General features: G+C 35.9%; 2 protein-coding genes across 4 annotated transcripts; both read left to right on the forward strand.

Annotated features, from left to right (window-relative positions):
• LOC116022112 (polyadenylate-binding protein 2-like) lies at positions 1-4012 on the forward strand. The gene is made up of 9 exons (XM_031262683.1): positions 1-286; positions 939-1057; positions 1243-1899; positions 2038-2115; positions 2218-2307; positions 2536-2673; positions 3035-3211; positions 3302-3493; positions 3583-4012. The coding sequence occupies exons 1-9, from the start codon at positions 1-3 to the stop codon at positions 3814-3816; spliced, it is 1971 nt and encodes a 656-aa protein (XP_031118543.1). The 3' UTR covers positions 3817-4012.
• A 6898-nt stretch (positions 4013-10910) lies between these two features.
• On the forward strand, positions 10911-16586 carry LOC116022068 (probable E3 ubiquitin-protein ligase RHG1A). Of its 3 annotated transcripts, none has more exons than XM_031262624.1 (7): positions 10911-11014; positions 11115-11231; positions 12303-14150; positions 14611-14661; positions 15554-15652; positions 15765-15908; positions 16036-16586. In XM_031262624.1, the coding sequence occupies exons 3-7, from the start codon at positions 12387-12389 to the stop codon at positions 16165-16167; spliced, it is 2190 nt and encodes a 729-aa protein (XP_031118484.1). In that variant the 5' UTR covers positions 10911-11014; positions 11115-11231; positions 12303-12386; the 3' UTR covers positions 16168-16586. The 3 variants fall into 3 exon arrangements, with proteins under 3 accessions (XP_031118484.1, XP_031118492.1, XP_031118500.1); XM_031262632.1 differs by having other exon boundaries at positions 11115-11187; XM_031262640.1 differs by having other exon boundaries at positions 10938-11014; positions 11188-11231.
• The last annotated feature ends 2230 nt before the right edge of the window (positions 16587-18816 follow it).

An 18816-nucleotide genomic window follows, 5' to 3' on the forward strand; every position in this document is an offset into this window, starting at 1 on the left:
ATGGCTCAGATTCAGGTGCAGCATCAGAGTCCGGTGGCGCTAGCAAATGGAGTTCAGGCGCCGGGTGCTGTTGGCCTCTCTGCTCCCCCGGCCGCCGCCGGGGCTGGAAACCAGTTATCGACCACGTCTCTGTACGTTGGGGACCTGGACCCTACCGTCACTGACTCGCAGCTCTACGATCTGTTTAACCAGGTGGGCCAGGTGGTGTCGGTTAGGGTCTGTCGTGACATCAGCACTCGCCGATCTCTTGGCTACGGCTACGTCAACTATAGCAGTCCTCAGGATGGTTAGTATGAAGAAGTTCCCGTTTAATTTTATTTTTCTTCATTTCAAGTACGGTTAGTTAGGCGTTATTATATTGTGTATGTTCCAAACATGGAAAATCTCTGTGTTTATCGGTTGCATTTTGGAATAGACTGTTATCTTGTACGAGATTTTGTTTGAAATTCTTCAAAAAACAGTGCATTCTATGATTATTTTATTTATTTTTTTGTCATTAGTCTTTGATATCATTTGAGAGGAATGCAGAATGCTAGTTTCTTTATCTGTTACTCAGTATTTTACTGGCAGAGTGTTTTAGCATAAATTCAATGTATGATGTGTGATTTTGCTAGGTTTTGATTTAAATCTGTTGTAACATCTGCTCTTTTATTCAGCATTGGCTATTTTTATTCGTGAACTCTATATTTTACATCACTTGCTGAAAGTTAACGACTGCAACACCTGTCCTTTTGCATGCCCAGTTTTCAGTATTCTCTACAATTTGATAAATTTTGTTCCCATAGACCTGTAGTTAGCACTCAAATGTTTCACTGCTTCAGATAGGCAGTTCTCTCTTTTTGCCCGTTGTGTTTGAATTTGTTGGACATGTCCAATAGACAGTCTTATGTGTCTTTATTACTTGTAGAATGTGTCATATTTTTTGTCTTTGATTGCAGCTGCAAGAGCAATGGAAGTACTGAACTTCACTCCTGTCAATAGCAAGTCTATTAGGATAATGCATTCTCACCGTGACCCTAGCCTGCGCAAGAGTGGAACTGCAAATATATTTATTAAGGTAATTGTAGTTGCATAATTGAATTTCTAGTTATGGTAGCCAAATTTGTTCTATTTTGCATTGGTCTTGGTGGCTGGTATCTGAAAGATCAACTTTAAATATAAAACAATGGTGTTATGTTCTGCTTTTTTTTGCTGATATCTGCTTAATTGTGTTCTTGTCATATGCCGTTATTATTTGTGCAGAACTTGGACAAGTCAATTGACAACAAGGCCTTACATGACACATTTTCAAGCTTTGGAAACATTCTTTCTTGCAAGATAGCTACTGATCCTAATGGTCAGTCTAAGGGTCACGGTTTTGTACAGTTTGACAATGAAGAATCGGCTCAAAGTGCCATTGATAAGTTAAATGGTATGCTCATTAATGACAAACAAGTGTATGTTGGGCCCTTTCTTCGTAAACAGGAAAGAGATACTGCTACGAATAAAACCAAGTTCTACAATGTTTTTGTGAAGAACATATCAGAATCCGTAACAGATGAGGATCTGACAAAAACCTTTGGTGAATTTGGGAATATTACTAGTGCTGTAGTGATGAGGGAAGATGATGGAAAGTCAAAATGTTTTGGGTTTGTCAATTTTGAGAATGCAGATGATGCTGCCAGAGCTGTCGATGCTTTGAATGGGAAGAAATTTGATGATAAAGAATGGTATGTTGGGAAAGCCCAAAAGAAATCTGAAAGGGAACAAGAACTAAAAAATAAGTTTGAGCAGACTGCAAAGGAAGCAGTGGATAAATACCAAGGTTTGAATTTGTATGTCAAAAATTTGGATGACAGTATTGATGATGACAAGCTCAAGGAGTTGTTCACTGAGTTTGGTACAATAACATCATTCAAGGTATATATACCAGGGCCTTCAGAAAACCATGATCTGCTTCATTTAATTTTAATTTTATAAATACTAACCTATTGCTCTCTTCTTTAAATTCTTTGATGCTCTCAAGTCTCAACACCTTTGTTTAACCTGATGTTTCAGGTTATGCGGGATCCTAGTGGAATTAGCAGAGGGTCTGGATTTGTTGCCTTCTCAACTTCTGAGGAAGCTTCTAGAGCTGTAAGCTAATAGTAGTATAATATGATGCTGTTTTTTGAATGAAGTTTTTCTGTCCCCTCTCTCTCCAAGTAAAAGTTGTGCTAATTATGATCTTTTTGTTAGCTTTCTGAGATGAATGGGAAAATGATTGTTAGCAAGCCGCTTTATGTTGCACTTGCTCAGCGGAAAGAGGATAGAAGGGCAAAACTGCAGGTAACTTAATGAACAGGCTTTGGTGGTAAGCTTGAAGCATACTGTTTGTCACATGTGACTTCTGTTGAAATGTGACTTTTTACTCGGTTCCTATTCATTTTTATTTTATTGGTTGCAAGAGAAGTGCTAGTGATGTTCTTCACTTGCATTTATGCCTGTAATAGAGCTCTAATCATGTATTCATATGCACTCCCCTCTATGTGTGTAATTGTTTTCCCACTTCTTCAGGCTCAGTTCTCAGAGATGAGACCAGTTGCAATGACACCATCACTTGCTCCTCGTATTCCAATGTATCCTCCGGGTGCACCTGGTATGCCACAACAACTCTTTTATGGACAAGGTCCACCTGCTATAATTCCTCCTCAGGTACTAAGTTTCTGACACTATTATTCTCTCCAATGCCTGCTTATGTACTATTTGTCAAGCCTTTTTTCCCATCCTAATTCTGGTGGCTCTATTGCTCCGTTTTTGTTTGCTCTAATGTAATTAAAATTTTTATTAGCATAGGGCCTAATGTCCTAGTTGTGAAGTTTTACAATGATTTATCTGATACTAGTAGATGAAAAACGGGCAGATGATTATGATGAATGATTAGTACTCTTTTATTTGTGCACTCTTCGAAGTACATCATTGAAATGGTGGGCAGAGGATTTTATGTAAATCATTCACCACGATAAGCTGCCAGTGTCTGGGTTCTTTTTAGTTAATAAAAAACAATTGTTTCTAGGCTGGATTTGGGTATCAACAGCAGCTTGTTCCTGGAATGCGACCTGGAGGGGGTCATATGCCAAATTTCTTTGTGCCGATGGTGCAGCAGGGACAGCAGGCACCGCGTCCAGGTGGCAGACGTGGAGCAGGACCTGTACAACAAACTCAACAGCCCATCCCCATGATGCAGCAGCAGGCATGCTATTATTTGCAAATGCACCCTAGTTTTTATTGCCTGTGTTATCGGTTGATCAGATTTAAAAACTATCTTGATGTATTTTCTTAGATGCTGCCAAGGGGAAGGATGTATCGCTATCCAGGTGGCCGTAATGTGTCTGATGGGCCTATGCCAGGTGTTGGGGGCATGGTTTCACTTCCATATGATATGGGTGGCATGCTTCCTCGAGATGCTGCGCCTGTTCCAATTACAGCACTTGCAAGTGCCCTTGCAAATGCACCACCTGAACAGCAGCGGACGGTAAGTATTTTGTTCTTGCACTTGTTATAAGTTGTAGTGTTAGCTGCTGTTTCAGAAAATTGAAGATTGTACTGCTGTTTACTTGTCAGATGTTGGGTGAGAATTTGTACCCACTTGTTGATCAGCTAGAGCATGAGCATGCAGCTAAAGTTACAGGCATGCTTCTTGAGATGGACCAGACTGAGGTTTTACATCTGCTTGAGTCACCAGAGGCTTTGAAGGCCAAAGTTGCTGAGGCTCTGGAAGTTCTGAGGAATGTTCAGGCTAAAAGCCCATCTGACCAACTTGCTTCACTTTCCCTTAATGACAACCTTGTTGCTTGATTAAAAAGCACTAGTTCAAGTGAATTCAGATGCTTATATCATGTCATGTAGGTTTTTGGTAAGCACATGCTGGGATCCTTCCTGCGGTTTTTCATGTGATTTCCTTTCCTTGACAAAAATTTTGGGATTCATAAAATTGTTGCCATTTACGTTTTGATAAATTTCTGAACCGTTAAATGGATAATTATCTTTTATATTTGTGTTGTCCTCTCGTAGTGCAGTGATAACTAAAGAGTCTCATTAATGAGGTAACATAATTACATAAGTAGTGAATTGATGCTTTGATGTGTTGCTGTCTTTCAGTAGTGGTTCTGATACCTTGTAGGCTTAAGATATAAACAAAGTCCCCCAAGCTTGGAAAACTTGTTGAGGGTAAAGTGCTAATATTTTGAGGACTGATGCCTTTGCTTTTTTGCGCTTTTTAATTCTATAAATGACTGCATCACAAATTTATTGTTGTGCACTGTGGGTGGTTTCTTTCTAGAAGTATTGAATGTCTCTCACAGGAAGGAATACTCATTGTCTCCTTGTAGAATATCCAATTAGCTGAACCAAATGCCTAACAAGTTGTCATTTCATAGGTTGTTTCCTAGGCTTGTCCACTGTATATAAGGTGCTATTGTAGAATCACAAATAGAGATATACTTTTCTTTTACCTTTGATCAGTGATGTTATCCATAATGCATGATTGTTTCTTGGTTTTGTTTTATGCATCTGTTGTTTTACACAATTAGGCTGCCTAATCTGCATTTCCAGAAGGCAATTCAAGTTGTATCTATCCACCTCATGCAGCAGTGGCCACAATAAAAGTTGATACTACTAATTTACCTCTGCCTTAATTGCTCACTAATGATTGTGCTACAAATTCTTCATTTTTTTTAAAAGATTAGGTATTCAGATTTTATATCAGACTGATTTGGAGGCCTATTATGGCTGAAAGGTGCTCCCTTGAGCAAGAACATCATGATAGAAAAATTGCACATTTATCATGTGTACTAGGCCACTTTTCTGCAGGAAATCATCATATATTTTGGCTTTCTTTGTGTTCTTTCGTCGACACCATCCATACACCCATGGTGGAAAGGGTGGTGTAATTGTTGAAATGGGAATTCATGTTCACTTTGATTTACAGTAAAGTTTGCTGTCATTACTTTGAAAGTGTAGTTTGGGTGAAATTTGCTTTGTGATCTTAGATGACAGGAGATAAATCAGTTTAGGTTGCTCATAATTGTTAATTGATTAGTTCAAACTAAAAAGGTTAATAGATTACTTGTATTGGAAATCATGAAATTTCGACCTAACTTGACTGGTGTCGTCTTTTACCCTTTTCACGCTTTACCCCCAGAAAGATGGGTTGTTTGGCTTCTTGCTGTGGAGATGATTTACCACAGTGAGGGTAGTAATGAAAGTGAAAAGCAATTGAGAGCCCACAGATTGTTGTTTATTCAAGTGGATCAATTATTTGTTACGTGTTGATATTTGTATGTTTGAAGAATCTTTAAAGAAAAACTCCGCCTCAGTCCCCTACCTATTTTGTTTTCATCCAGAAAATAAAAGAAAAAGATGGGTTGTGATGTTGGGTAGACATGCTGGCTGATACTTAAACCTAGCTAACAAAAAGAGCCATTAACATCCCCTTCTGCCACATTTGAGCTACTCTCTGCACCGCCCATCTACTTTCCTCAGAAGAAAAGAATTGTCTTGATGGCAACCCCCTAACCCCAATCTCACCCACTATTTATAGCCCCATTTTGGGTTGTGATTGGATATGCTTACACCATTACTACAATCTTCTCCTTATCACTCTATGCCTCTCATTAGTTTAATCAATTAAAGTACCCTTAGTTCAGCCTTTGGTTACAAAGCTTTTGTTTAACGTAACGTGTTGCCACTGATTAACTTTGAATTCAAAAAGAAACATAATATTTTCCCTTTTACTCTTTTTTTTTTTTTTAAGATAGTGATTTTAGTCTTTTATTTTTGCATTGCACGCAACATAAGGATAAAATTGTTATTTATAATTTTAAACCATTACAATTTTCATTTACGAGTTGAAGAATCAAAACTATCAAAGCCAACAACTTGCTAAAAGGGTAAAAAGCTATCATCTCATATTTTAAACGAAAATGATATGAAACATGATTCAATCAACTATTGATTAAATCTTATTAAATTCTCAACTATTCAATATTTACTCTATTTGGTCTTCCATCAATGCCCTCATTTAAGATCCAAGGTCATAATTAGGTTAATTTTGAATAGTTGAGGATTTAATTGGATTCAATTAATACTCAATCAATTTATAAATTGTTGTATAATTAATCGATCATTTTAGATATTCTACACAGTGATGGATACTCTCAGGTAGGGTACCCATTCAGGAATGTACCTAGCATTCGAGGCCCACTGTTCGACCACGTCGCCCAGATGACAGGTAGGGCCCAATAACCTGGCTGCCCACCCAGTGTAGGCGGTCGGGTTGGAACGCCCGACCAAGTGTCGCACTCAGAGGCGGTTAAAAGAGATTTTTCATAGAATTCTTCCAGATTTTGTGCGAAATTTCCTTTTTCAACATTAGGAAAGGAGTATGACGGTTTGGGAAGCTTTCGTAAGTTCAAATTTGTTAATTTTCCTTATTTCTTTTCTAGAGCATGTAAATCATGTATAAATATCTCAATGGGTCACATTGAAACGGATTTTGAATTCAATTCTCTTGTAATTACTCTGTCAACTTTCTCTCAAATTATTTTTCCTTTTGTTTTACAGTTGTGTTGGCCTGTCGTCTGGCTAGCCCGTCACCGTAAAACCAACTTAGAGAATGCGTTGTTCTTGCAGCATTTCCGTGGGCCAAAGATGTGTAAAAGAAAATGTGAGAAGGTTAAAAAAAATGCATGATTTCATGGGTGGGGTGGGGGAAGGTAGGGTTGAAGTGATTAGGAAATGACACATGAGTCATGAGTCATGGAGGAGAGTTCTAAGCTGAGCCAAGCCATGCCTGCCAGCCATATCTGACCTCACACCTCACTAGCGTCGAAATTTCCACACCCTCTCTTTCGTACCCAAATGGAATCATTTTCTCCTTTTGTATGCGCCTATTACGCAACGCAATGAAAAAGATGCATGCCCGGGAATTGAAGCTACTCCGATCCTCCCTTTCATGCTCCAATTCTCGTGCCCCTAACCCAACACACCATTTTTTTTTAACCAAAAAAAAACCTGAAACCACTATTTAAGACGTACACTGAGATTATATAAAATGCATTTATGCGTCATAATTCGTAAACTACACTAGAAAGATAAATTGTATTAAAAAATATTATTTAACATGCTCAACTGAGAAGTATTAGTAAAAATCGAACTCGTAACATTATAATAACATTTTTTTTATTTTATATATGACAAATGAGATTACTCCGTAAGTCCGTAGTATTTATTTATTATAAATAGCATTAGCATTAGCATTAGCATTATTAGCATTGGTACGGTAGCTTTGAAAAGTATACGTTAATTTTTAATTACATTGCCCCATCACATATTCCATTTCTTGTTTTCACACCTTAGCTTCTTTCAGCATCTTATTCGATCTTTACTGCTAATCTATTCATTTTATTTACTTGTGGCGCTAATGTCTGCACACTAACATCAACACATTTATCTGTCTGCCATGTGCCCTAGAAACATGCAAAACCATCAAAACATAGTTTAGTTGCATCAAAGACTGTACATTTTTTTGTTCTCGAAATGGAACAATGCTATCTCAATTCTCTCATTTTAATACTTCGGAATGAGTTATATATTGGTTGTCATGTAATTTTAATTTATTTTTAAATGTCAAAAGTTAAATTAATCGCTTACTGACTTGTTACGTAGGAAAATTCTTGCCCATGGGCTCATTGAGGGTGTATGTTTGGTTCGGACATGAAATCGAAAGCGGGACGAGAATCAAATACTTGGTGATCGTAATGAGCCAAAATACAAGACAATGTAACTCATACTAAAGTATTAATGTCAAAATTTACAATTAATCATTCACTAGCTCGTCAAGTGAGAATATCTCTGTCTGTGGGCTCACTGCATTTTCAAATCATCAAAAGATATATTTTAATTGTGATTATAAGATCATGAAGATGAAAGAGTGCAGTTTTATTTTTATTTTTAAAACGTACCTAAGTTGTTTGTTCAACTTTAATAGTTCGAACAAGTTACCCTATATGTCTCATAAATAATTTTTATAATAACTTTAAAATATCAAAATTTGCGATCAATCACTGTTTTACATGTCAAGCTGAAAATTCCCTATTTTCAAAATGAAATTAACTCATTGTACAATGGCTTTTATGTCATGAGGTTAGGTGTGGCATCTTTAGCAAAGTTACAAATGCACTAATCAAATTTGAGATGGAGACATTGACCAAAGTTATTTTCCATCTTCCTGGCAGGAAAAGTGAAAATTGTGGACCGTCACAATTTGTACAGATAGCAGAGACTAATTGCTAATATCTAATTCTGGCCATGTGGACCCTGTTACAATAAATTAGGGTTAAGCATTTGCTTTATTAGTTCTGGGCGATGAAAAAAAGTTTTAGAAGATCCGTCTGATATGCTCAACTAAAATAGTACTAATAATTAAATTTGTAATTTTATTGTATTTATAAGAACTGAACTCATAATTTTTTAGTACGATAATCATATTTTACCCATCTAATTATTTTTTGTGGCTGGTTAAGTCTTTGCCTTATTAAGCGCGGACAATATTTTAAATATTCAAGATAAAAAATTTAATTAGTATAGCTGCATAGTAAAATCTCTATAAATTAATAACGTTGAAACCACAATGTTTTATTAATTTGGACAGGTATTAATTACTCGGGAAATTAATAATTTAAAATTACTTCTCTTATTCAACGAACATAAATTAATTACATACAAAATCATTTTATTTCATTAATGTATGTATCGTATCCCTTGAATTAATTACATAAAAATTTTATTGCACGGCATGCATTAGAGAGATTAATTTCAAGAAATCAAATCAAATAATAATAGAATCATATATATTTTAGTAAATTGTCATAATTATTGTATGCTTTCAGTTTGAGAGAATTATTAATTTATGATATTAACATAACCATACATTTATATAAGGGATTTTTTAATAAACAAATATTATTTTACTAAGTCAGTCAAACACGCAACTACTACCCAACAATGTGTACTTGATAAATTACGCTCATGTATAATAGCTCACATACCACACAATATATGTAAGTCGCACTAAGAAAACTTTATGTGATAGCCTCAACCGACAAAATTTGAACAATGATTTAATTCGTAACATTTATTATAAAATAATATTTTATCCATTTGACCACCTCTTTCGAAACGTTTATTTTGTTTGTTAGTGAAGAGGTCAACTACCAAGGGCGGATATTGGAGATGGGTTTGACCATTGACATGCCTCTCCCAACAAAAAAAAAAAAAGGAAGCCTATTTAAGTTACATATTTGTCATTCTTAATATGGTTTATAAATTACAATTAAAATGTTATTATATTATATTGAACGTTATTTATTATTATACGAACATAATAAATATTATTCACCTAATAATTTTGGTTGAGGTAGAGTACGGATAAGAATGGGTATGTTATATTATATCTCTATATGGGCAACTATAAGAATTTTAAAATATAAAAAAACAAAAATAAATGTTCAATATTAGCAAAATATTATGTAATTACGTATAGTAAAATATATGCTATAAGATAATACGTCATTGGAAGAACTGTCATGTTGACCTTCACGGGACATAATACGAGTGCAGTATGTAAAAATAATAATATGATGAATTATGTTTAAATTTAGACAATTATTTGATGAAACAAAACTTTAATGAAATGGTGAAATAATCGAAGTTTGGAGCAGTTGTAACTTGTAAGCAAATTACTAGTAATCTAGTATATGTGAGAGGTTTATTATTGTGCAGTGCGGCGATGAGTTAAGTTATATTCTGAAAGTAGAAATTATATTATGCTAATGCAAGTAAAATGCGTGAATTATTAAGGTGGACGGGAGGTCCAATTTTTATAGAACATTAATTGTAATTATTCGAGGCGAATTTAAATTAGTTTCTTATAAATGATTGTATAAAAAAATAAAATAAAATTCCCCAACCCATTTAAAAAAAATAAATAAATAAAAATTCCCCAACCCTAGCAAATCAACCGCAGCGGAAGGAGAAAAAGCACATAGAGATTGGAGGGAGAGAGGGGAAAATCATTCCCAAAAAACGCACCTAAAATCCGAGAGAAGTTAAAACTGAAAGAAAGAGAGAGAGAGAGAGGGCATGTGAAGTGATGGATGCGAAGAGGGACAGGTGCTTGGCGTGAAGATGAAAACCAGAGAAAGGAAAACCCGAAACACGCAGTTTAAAAATTAAAAAAAAAAAAAAAAAAGGAAAAAAGAAACGCCTTTTTTCCCGTTCGGCGCGCATAGGAACAAGAGTTACAGCAGTCTCGTCGTATGCATGAGTAATGAATTCTCCAAGATTTTGCCCAGATTTAAATGTCTCTTATTAAGGAAATTTAATTTAATTTAACCCTAAAAAGAAAGAAAAAGCAAAAGGAAAGTAGTCACTGTTTCCAGAATTCAACAGAGGGGACAAGGAAAGGAAGGCATTTGGTAAGCGGCCCAGCAAACATATACAGACACAGACAAAGTGAAAACAGTAAACAAATCTCTCCCATTTAAAAATAAATTCATTCACTCCATATTTTGACAATTCATTCCCCTCTCATCATCATCATCACCATCACCCCATCGTCAATCCATCCACCAAACCAACCCCATTTTACTTTCCTTCTCTTTGAAAAACGAGACCCACCCCAATTCTTGGAATATAATTAATTGTCTCGCAATAAAAATCTGATTTTGATGCCCTTTTGGTGGGTGGGGTGTTGGGGTGTCCTATGTAATTGTGAGAGATATTAATCCAGGATTTTACTGTCCTCTTTAATCCAGGTCGGGTCAGGCTCACCTCTCTTTCTCTCTCTTGGTTTTTTTTTTTTTTTTTTTCCCTAGCTTTTATTTCTCCCTTTGATTTTCCTCACCCACCAATTCATTTCTTTCTCTCATCTCATCTCCTCTCCAAACCCCTCTCTTCCTCTCTTCTTTCTATCTCTTCTCCCTTCTGTTAAGCGGTGAGGTTTCTATGGGCTCTCTTCTTCTTCTTATATGTTCTATGTGAAGATTTTTTAGCAAAAAACCAATCTGAATTTGTGCTTCTATGCCTCTGTGTAGGGATGGAGTTTGGATTCAATGTTTGATCATTTTCTCAAGATTGAATCTTTATAACGCTTGGTTTGCATTTCAGGTCTTGATTCTAGATCTATCGCTTAATTTTGTAGCTTTTGACCGGTAAATTTTCGGATTGTTCTCTCTTTTTGTTTATTGTTTTTCTTTTTGATCTGTGATAAGACCACTTTCTTCTGTACTTGTACAAAATATATCCATGTGTTTTTTTTCTTCATTTTCTGTTGGTTTTAATTTGAAAGTTGAGGGTTTGTTTTGAAAATTTCCTTGGGAGAGTCAAGGTTGATTTTCCGAGGGGCTGTTCTTGGAATTTGTTTTTTGGTAGTACTTTGTGTTTCAATTAAAGAAAAAGGTTCAGCTTTTGTTTCTTAATGTTTTGGCTTCATCATCAGGTAAAATGGTTTCACAAAGCTTCAATCTTTCCGGTGTAAACATGAATTTTTAAACAAATTTTCTGATCTTTGAAATTTGGTGGTGCTCAGTGATTTTGAGATAGAATGTGCAAAACAGCTTTGCTTTTATTTTTCCCCTAAAGCTTTGATGGTTTTTGAATACTGCCAATTCTTGGATGAAATGGGAAAAGACTCTTCCTTTACTTCTACCATGTATCTTTGTTTGTGTCTTCTGTTTTTGTTTATTTTCAAACTTCTATTTCACCTAAATCTCTTTTTCTTTATTGCTGCTTAGTGTTAATCATTTTTGTATTGAATATTGATTGAAGTGTTTGTATAGGAGTGAATTATAAGAACAGTATTTGATTGGTATTGCACTTCTGGCATGTGAAATGCTTAATTGCTCATTCCACTGTAATGCTTTGGGTCTTTTAAGTTTACTTGTTTCCTGTGAATAGCAAGGAGCCACAACCAAAGCTATATGTGTTAAGCAAGTAAAAGTAAGAGAGCATTAATAGAGGGGAAGGGATGAGATATGATAAAAGATGGATTCGTTCATGACTCTTCTTTCTGTGATAATTGTGAGACTTTGGCTCTTTGCATAACACTGAGTTCCTTAACGAATGAATGATTTTATAACTTACTTCTGTGGAGTGGTTTTTGCATTAGAAAAATAAGATGGCTCTTTCTAATGTAAAAGGATGTTGTTGCGGATCGTAGTGTGTAAATTATGATTTATTTACATCATTCTGATGCTCTACATTGTGTGTTAATTTATTTACAGGTTTGCTAAAGGAAGAGGGGGTGAAGCTCTGTGTGCGCAAAATATACTTCCCAATTCCTTTGAATAAAGTACATTCTAGCCCCAATGCAAGGGCAAAAGAGTGCTATTGGTTCCTTACCTGAAACTTTAGGCTTTAATCATGGGTCTACTTCAGCGGATGCTGGCATAGAACCACAGATATGCTGGAATAATTTGCGAAATTCAACGCAGAACCTGATACCAGATTATATGGTTTCTTCTAATGAAACTGCCTCTGGATATATTGGTTCTGCAAGTCAAGAGAGGCAGAACTTGAATGGCTGGAGTTTAGGAGAAAGCAGCTCGAGTATTGGACAAAATCAGGTTAGTGAAAATGACCCAAAACCAGAACATCACTGGCCATCTCCTATGAGTGCTTTCCCTGGACCACCTCGCATCCCTGAGGAAAGGCGATATGGGCCCTCCAATATTCTTTCACTGAATAATGCTGAAGTAAATATAAATAGCAATCACACCATTGGCACAGGACTATTTATGCAAGGTTCTAGTTCCCGCACTTCACCTCACAATCTCAACAGAAATTCAGGATTTGAGGGGGATGACACTGATGATGACGACGACGATGACTGTCTAGTAATGGAGTGTGTCACTGCTTACAAGTCTGAAGTACCGGTCAATGAGCGAGTGCCATCTGGTAGTACTTCCTTGATCCCTTTTGCAGGCCCTTCTGGAACTGGTGGATATTTGGCTCCGGAAAGTGATGGCAGGCCAGGCAGTTCACTTGATGGTCGACGCATATCGTGTAAAAGGAAAGCACTTGAAGGCCATGTTGGTCAATCTTCTGGAAATGGTAGTTCAAGTTACTTTCATCATGCCGAAAGTAGTGTGTGGCATACTGTGCCTGCTCAACACAATGTAAGTAGCAGTTCTGTCATGTCCTCTCCTGCACAGAACTATAATGGTGTTAGTCTGCCAGAGCCGATAAACCCAAGGCTTGGACTAAGCATTGGAAGTGCTGCTCCTGAAGGTCCTCTTGGTTTAACTTCTTCCAGAAATGCAGAAAGCTCCCGTAGAAATTTCCGAGTGAGGATTAATACCTCACAACAACAAGATTCTAGTCCTCAGAATCTGTTTTCAAGCAACGCTGATGTTGTAAATGCTACCATTTCATCTGATAGGCACTCATCGAGACTCCTTAACAATAATTCGTTGAACTTACAGCCTCCAACAGTAACATACAATGCAAATCCTCAAGGGTCAGTGCGTGTCCCTGCTTTGCGTCCTAGTGCACAGGCTAGGTGGAACGCTGCATCTAGCTCAAGAAGTGGTAATCCAGCTAGTTTTCCTCTTCCCGGGGAGAGAGATTTCATTCTATTTGATGAACCAAGTTCTAGAGGTGTGCCGAGAAATATGTCACAACATCCCATGTTTACTCCTGCTTCTGAGATAGGGAATCCAACCCAAAACCCTCCTAACTGGGGTTTAGCCAATGGAAATATTAGTATTGCTGGAAATGCCGCTTCTACTTCTCGGGGTGCCTCTAGTTCAGGAGCTCCCAATGCTTCTCCTTCTTGGGCACCTCATCGTAATCCTCCACAATATCCTAGGAGGCTATCAGAATTTGTTCGTAGATCCCTGTTGTCTTCAGTTGCTTCTGACTCGGGGGTGACTGGCAATAATCCCCCTCCACTTTCTGGTTCTTCTGCTACCTCACAGGAGATAGCTCTTTCTGCTAATAATGGGCATCGGCCATCTAGTTCAAGGTCAGCTATGTTGTTAGAGAGGCATCTTGCTGGTTCTTCTGGAGGTCCTTATTCCTGGAGGGGTCTGGCTGCTGCTGGGGAGGGAAGAAGCAGGCTAGTCTCTGAGGTATGTTTGACATTTTATTCCACCTCTAATTTACCATTCTTAATCCTTTTCTTGATCATCTTTTAGTCAGACCAATATACAGAACCAATAATGCATATATCTACCTCCCATGAAGAAACGTTAAAGTTTTCTTATATCTTTAAAGTTAGACATGTGTTAGCTTCTCCGACTTGGTGCTATTTTCTGGGCCTACTAGCTAATTGTTCTATAATTGATACAACCCAATTCAATTTGGCTTATTTGAAAACTTGGCACCTCTATTTTTGGATTTCTTTCCTTTCTACATTTTCTTATGATAGCTAAAAATCCTAAAATTAATTTCTGTGCCAAGATATGTTTATTAGCTCACATTTTTCTTAAAGAGAAGCTGTTCTGTTTTCGCGAATGGGTTTATATATGTTTTCTAAAGCCGGCCACTTGTAATTAGATATGAAGTTGATATCATTTTTCAACTGAACAGATACGAAATGTTTTGGATCTTATGCGACGTGGAGAGAACCTGCGGATTGAGGTTAGATTCTTGCATTACTAAACGTTTATTATATTTGATGTATGTAATTCTATATCACATTTGGAGATTTGTGCATCCATAAATTTTTTCTTTGTTAAATCTTATATTAGGCTTACTAGTCTAGTGAAATTGGAAGTAAATTACGTGGTTTTTATTTTATTTTTTATTTTTTTTGTTATACCATATGAACTTTCCACTAGAGACTCCTTTATAACCTGGACAAACAATGACCAGATAGGATTTCGTCATGAATGAACCTCCACTTGAGCTCTTGTTTCTTTCCTACTATGCCAGCTCTCTTACTTTGTCGTGTATAGGGTAGAGAAGAGCTTAGGGAATGTGAAAAATATCTTATTATACTTTAATAATGTCTTGGTTGTGGTTTGATGTGAACTTATACTCTTGCGGAAAGCATGATTTTTATGAAACGGAACTTATACAAAGTAGCATGCTTGACTTGACATGTTATGAATTTTTTTTTTGGATAAATGTTCACAATGCTCTTAACTCTAATAGGTGTTTTGTTTTAGTCTAGATGAAATGGTTGATGAGCTCATCAATATTATCTATGGTTTTCTAAAAGGCGTACCAAAAATAGTATTTTCATCTACTCCTTTCCATTCTTTTGAGAAAATGCAAAAATTCTTGTAATTCTGGCAGACATGGATGGAAGGACGTCTGCTTGAAGATTTCGGGATTAACTTTACTACTTTAGTAACCTGCTTAAAGCATAATGTTGCTATCTATAGTGTTATACCGTTTTCCTTATTTTAAGAAATGCTTGTAGATCTACCAGACCTGTGGATGAAAGGATGACTGATCCCAGAATGGCAGATTTCTGGATTAACTTTTAACAACCTGTGTTTTGTAAGCGGTTTTTCTTCTTGTCCAGGATGTGATGATACTCGATCAGTCAATCCTCTTTGGGATGGCCGATATTCATGATCGGCACAGGGACATGCGTCTTGATGTTGATAACATGTCATATGAGGTGTGTGAGCGGAAAGGACAGAATTTGACATTTAACATTAAGTTTCTGCATCTTTTTGTTTTTTTTTTGGTTACACCCGGGTGAGCACTCTTGATTTCGCTACTCTCCTCAGGAGTTACTTGCACTGGAAGAGCGTATTGGAAATGTCTGCACTGGGTTGAGTGAAGAAGCCATTACGTCCCGGTTGAAACAGCACAAGTATGTGTCCATGAAGACCGAAGAATCTATGGAAAGAGAACCATGCTGTGTATGCCAGGTACCGTCCTCTTGTCTTTCCTCGTCTTATTCCCACCATTTTTTTGGATTTCAAATTCTTCTCGATCTCGAAAGAAAAATACGAGGATCGGGCATTGTTTAAGCAAAAATCTGTATAATGTATTCAGGAAGAATATAACGATGGGGATGATCTTGGAGCGTTGGATTGTGGGCATGAATTCCATAACGAGTGCATTAAACAATGGCTTAAACACAAGAACCTGTGCCCCATATGTAAAACGACAGGACTGGCTACATGATGAGCGGGGGAAAGGTGTACAAGTGTTTACCATACATCATTCTTTCATTTAATCGGAACTGGGTGGGCAGCTGGATGGATAAAACGTCGTCGTCTCTCTTTAGGCAAGAATGACTCCACTAAGTGGGTCAGATCGCGTAGAGTCTCCATAGGAATCACTGAAGCGTGAAGGTCCTTCGCGTATTTTTCTCCCCGTAGTTTTATCGTCATCTCCTTGTGGAGAATATGAGTGATCCTAAAGTAGCTCTAGCTTTAGCCATTCATATTGTTAAGAACCTCACTAGTTACCTGGAAATGCACAATTTTTTTTTTGTTTTTTTTTTTCTTTTTCAATTCGTATCCAGTAAGAATTTAGAATTACTTATTTACTATTGAATATTTGTTTATTTAATTTTTTGGCTGTATGCTTATTTGACATAATTTCTTTGAAGATTTTTCACCTTATTTTTGTCTGATCTCTTAGGACAGGTTAATGCATAAATGCATTCTTAGGTAGGGTATATTTATAATGCATTATTACCTATGTTGCTGAAATCATTTTGAAAAGGGTATTTTTTGGGGGGTAATATATTCTTTTTAGTTGCCTGGGAGGTGTTTGGGTAGTTGAGTGAAAAGAGATTTATTCATTTTTAACTAAAGGTTAAGGGTTCGATTATTTGCTTTAGGTATGAAGCAATTTAAAATCTCTAGTCAGCTGTTTTACCTAATAGAGGGGTCTAAAATTCAGTAAAGCTGTCTTGCCTAATAGAGTTGTACAGTGAAAATTTTGTACTACACTTAAAGAAAATAGCTTGAAATAAATATGTTGATATGGTAAGATTAATTTTTGATACGAATCATATGATAAAATATTAAGATTATAAATTAGTGAATGTTTTTATGATGAGAGAAATTTTTTATCATTATTTTTGAGGGTGTTTGAAGGTGCCAGACAGATAGCAAAGAGAGCAACAAACAATAAAAATTGTGTTCAGAATCAGCTTCCCTATCGACAAAGCTATCGTCATTGGGAATGGCGATTGAATGGTTTTATTTATTTATTATTATTTTATTAAGCTCCTGTGGCTTCCAGTTGGGGTTTTGTGATAAGGCAATCAGTATGGTGAAATAATATTTTAATCTTATATGCCTTTTTCCATATTGACAAATTACACGTATGCAAATTTATTAATATTGTAGGGTATGTCTCAATGAGTCGTGACTAAAAGTTCTATATATTATTGATTATAAGAGATTAAATTCAAAGCAGCCTTAACGATAAAAATTGAATCTACATCTTAAAATTTTAAAATTTTTTACATTATTGAGAAATACCTAAAGTATTGTCCATCATGCCAAAGACCAAAGACCACCTTGTAGACTAGTGACATTCGATTACACTCCATATGTGAGGGGTAAGTTCGAGTCTCAGTTGAGGCAGTAACTATATTGTAATAGAGTCAATGGTACTAAAAAAATATTGTCTGTCATAATTTGCCAGTCAACATTTGATTTTATATTGCCTAACATATTTCTTTTTTAAATAAAAATAAGGGAAAATGGTTAAATAATCCCATGAACTTTACTCAAAAAATCAATTAGCTTCTTAAACATTCAAAAGTTACAATTAAATCCATAAACATGTTATTTTAGAACATTGAAGTCTATAAATCGATGCTGACCTATAATTACAGGCCACTAACATTCATGCCGATCGTCATTGGTCACGTTTGGTCTGTCTTTTCCAGTAAAGGAGAAGGAAACCAAGTCGATCTCCTTTTCCGGCGAAGGAGAAGACAGACCAAACACAACCGAAGACAGTCATTCGTGTTTTGTCGCCAGAAATTGGTCGGAGGTTTATAGGAATCCTAGTGACCTGTAAATACAGATCACCAATCGGTTTATAGGTTTCAATGTTCCAAAATAACATGTTTATGAATTTAATTACAACTTTTAAAAGTTTAAGAGTTTAATTAACTTTTTGAGTAAAGTTCAGAAGCCTATTTGATCCCTTTTCCCAAAAAATTATGATATCTACAAATTGTTGTTGGCTGGTTGCTTGTGTTTTGGATGCTTAAATTGTTTCAGTCTTTGAATTGTTAAAAGAAAGATCAATATAGATATTTCACATAGTTATTACTTCAGTTTGGCTATTTAGGTTGTTTGAATGTCTTTGTGGCAATACAAAAGATGATACTTATTGAAAAAAAAATGTATAATCTCGCTTTTGTAGCAAGTGTGAAACACATTGGAGAAGACTTAAAATGAAAAAAAAAAAAAAGAAAAGAAGAAGAAGTTGTGGAACACATATTTGACTCAGCTTTTAACTGTCCAAATACATACAGAACTCGTCAGTTTCAAATAATTGAAGGGGTTAATATAGATATGATTCTGAGACTTAGGTCTCTATATGCATATAATTTGGGGGGAAATTACAAAATTTATTTGATTTTATTATAAATTGATAAAATAAAATGATGGCAAAGAGGACAAAATTTCGATCGCAGTTAACATTATTGATGATATAAAGGGGTAAAAATGCAAATTTTAAACTTGAATAGCTGATTGGAAATTAGTAGAAGTATTGAGGTAAACTTGTAATTTGATCATTAAAAAAAAACCCGAAAATGAACCAAATCACAATTAAGGCGGGAGATTACAGTTCTAAACA

The sequence above is a fragment of the Ipomoea triloba genome, chromosome 1 (assembly GCF_003576645.1).
Source record: "Ipomoea triloba cultivar NCNSP0323 chromosome 1, ASM357664v1".
Classification (NCBI taxonomy): Eukaryota; Viridiplantae; Streptophyta; class Magnoliopsida; order Solanales; family Convolvulaceae; genus Ipomoea; species Ipomoea triloba.

Bases quoted from the DNA above. Each gene is read 5' to 3' on its own strand.
- LOC116022068 (XM_031262624.1), top strand. From the start codon at position 12,387: ATGCAAGGGCAAAAGAGTGCTATTGGTTCCTTACCTGAAACTTTAGGC. The intron at 14,151-14,610 runs GTATGTTTGACA...TCAACTGAACAG, and splicing joins GAAGCAGGCTAGTCTCTGAG to ATACGAAATGTTTTGGATCT. The intron at 15,653-15,764 runs GTGTGTGAGCGG...TACTCTCCTCAG, and splicing joins TTGATAACATGTCATATGAG to GAGTTACTTGCACTGGAAGA.
- LOC116022112 (XM_031262683.1), top strand. From the start codon at position 1: ATGGCTCAGATTCAGGTGCAGCATCAGAGTCCGGTGGCGCTAGCAAAT. The intron at 1,900-2,037 runs GTATATATACCA...CTGATGTTTCAG, and splicing joins GTACAATAACATCATTCAAG to GTTATGCGGGATCCTAGTGG. The intron at 3,494-3,582 runs GTAAGTATTTTG...TTTACTTGTCAG, and splicing joins CACCTGAACAGCAGCGGACG to ATGTTGGGTGAGAATTTGTA.